This window comes from Dendrobium catenatum, unplaced genomic scaffold (genome assembly GCF_001605985.2).
Source record: "Dendrobium catenatum unplaced genomic scaffold, ASM160598v2 fragScaff_scaffold_898, whole genome shotgun sequence".
NCBI classification, from domain to species: domain Eukaryota; kingdom Viridiplantae; phylum Streptophyta; class Magnoliopsida; order Asparagales; family Orchidaceae; genus Dendrobium; species Dendrobium catenatum.
Genome location: NW_021319360.1, coordinates 196,835 through 198,862, shown reverse-complemented (window position 1 = coordinate 198,862; position 2,028 = coordinate 196,835). Strand labels below are relative to the sequence as shown.

The window sequence follows — 2,028 nt, the reverse complement described above, 5'->3', positions numbered from 1 at the left end:
TTCTGATATGTAAAGCCGTGGTTTTTCATAAGCCAAATCTGGAGACCAAGTTCAATAAGAGTATGAAAAGGATGTTGAAGCTTCGTGAGCTTGATTCCTCACTCTTGCCTCATTGAAGATTCTCTTCTTATTTGTTGAGGTCATATGTAATGGAGCCTACAAAAAAATTTCAGAAGTAAATTTGTGAAATATTTTGGTTTCACAATGAATACTGCACATGTACAACCTAATCTCTTCTTAATATAGTATATATGGTTGTTTAGGTGAGAGGTCTCCTGGAAAATATAAAGGGTAGATGTGGTAAAAACTAAAAGCAGGAGACCGGATAGGCCCCTTCATATTTGCCCGTTTGAGCAATCGTCCATCTAACAAGGACCACTGTCCTCAAATCCTGTAAGGCCAGCGCGCGATATAAAGAAACCCATCTTCTTTAAAGAAACGCGCACAGCATAGCCATTCCCCTATCCCTCCACAGTCACTCTGAGATATATACGCATCCACAAACACAGAAAGCTCGTCGCTTGCTGCGCCATCTGTACAGTGATGGCTACAATGCGTGAAAGCTAGGTAGGGATGTAAAGAAGAAAGCAAAGCAAGCAGAAAGCACAGATCCACAATCATAAACGCAGAGAGAGAGGGAGAGAGAGAGAAGAGACAGGTTATGGTGAGTAATAAGCAGCAGCTGCAGCAGTACTGGTACTTTAGCTGTTCTTTGAAAAGCCAAAAAGCTTCCATCGGTTTCAGTATAGTAGCAGAAGCAGCCTTGCCATGAGGTTCAAATCACACTATCCGTTCCCAAAAAACCACAAGCCTCTCTTAACAACAATAACAATCATTACCGTCATCCCGAAACTCCTACCTTAGCTTCCTCTTTTTACTATTCCCTTCTCTCTCTCTCTCGCTATCTTTTCCTTAACAGAACCATGAGCGAGAGAGAAACCCAAGACTTCTTAAACGTTGACTCCTTCTCTCAGCTTCCTTTCATCCGCAGAGATCATAAGCCACCTAACGCACCCATCCGCCTCTTCGGCTTCGACTTCCCACCCGAACCTCCCACTTCCATCGATACCAACAAACGCCGCTGCTACCCCGCCGACGAACACACCGGAAGCCCTTCCGACGCCACAGAAATCGCGAGGAAGTTCGAGTGCAACTACTGCTTCCGCAATTTCCCAACCTCACAAGCGCTCGGGGGACACCAGAACGCCCACAAGCGCGAGCGCCAGCACGCCAAGCGCGCCCACCTTGCGGCGGCGTCGGCTGAAGGGCACTTGCACGGCATGATAGGCTACCACCGGCTCGGTTTGCAGTCATCAGCAGTGCCGCCGCCACCGCCGCCGCTGCACTATAATTCTTGGAGTTTGTCGGCTGGAAGCGGTGGAGGAGTGCGGTTCTATGGCCGGCTAGGATCGGTGGCCCAACCCATTAATGGAAGCCCGATGTTGGGGTCTTGGAGAGAGCCGGCAGCGGCGCCTTTGCCTTTGTTTAGCGGGGATGAGGAGAGGAGGACAACGTCTTCAGCGCAAAGGGAGCGGCATGGTTATAATGAGTCTAAAGATGGTGTGAGTCTGGATCTTCACTTGTAGTTTTTCGTTGTCGAAATTGCAGGTGTTAGTTTCTGAACTTAAATTACTTGCTTTTAAAATCTTACTCGACTTCTATGAGTGGTTTCTGTGGTGATTTGCAGAGTATTTTGGCTAATTGATAGATGAGAAACTTTATTCTCATTAAAATTTTCTTTTTAATTCATGAGCACATCACTTATATAGCTGGAATTGTATAGAGTTAAATATATCTATTTAGTCACATATTCTTTAATTAAAATATTATTAAAATTTTGGATCACTCAATTAATTGTTATGCTTCACCTAAAATGTGACTACAACATTAATCAATATTTTAAGGGTAATTATGTGATTAAAGCATAATACTTTGTCATATTTTCAAATAACTTGTGTTTGTTCAAATTTATAATATTAATTTCTTTTATAATTGATATGCTTCATGATATAAAAGGTGTAGATTTTA

The 2,028-nt window shown here is 43.4% G+C and overlaps 1 protein-coding gene across 1 annotated transcript; it reads left to right on the top strand.

Moving 5' to 3' along the window:
- The first annotated feature begins 345 nt into the window (after window positions 1–345).
- LOC110110502 (zinc finger protein 8-like) lies at window positions 346–1,733 on the top strand. Its single transcript, XM_020842007.2, has one exon. It carries the CDS (start codon window positions 924–926, stop codon window positions 1,584–1,586), a length of 663 nt encoding a protein of 220 aa, XP_020697666.1. The 5' UTR covers window positions 346–923; the 3' UTR covers window positions 1,587–1,733.
- Window positions 1,734–2,028: the final 295 nt, after the last annotated feature.

Excerpts from the sequence above, each read along its gene's own strand:
- LOC110110502 (XM_020842007.2), top strand. The coding sequence starts at position 924 with ATGAGCGAGAGAGAAACCCAAGACTTCTTAAACGTTGACTCCTTCTCT.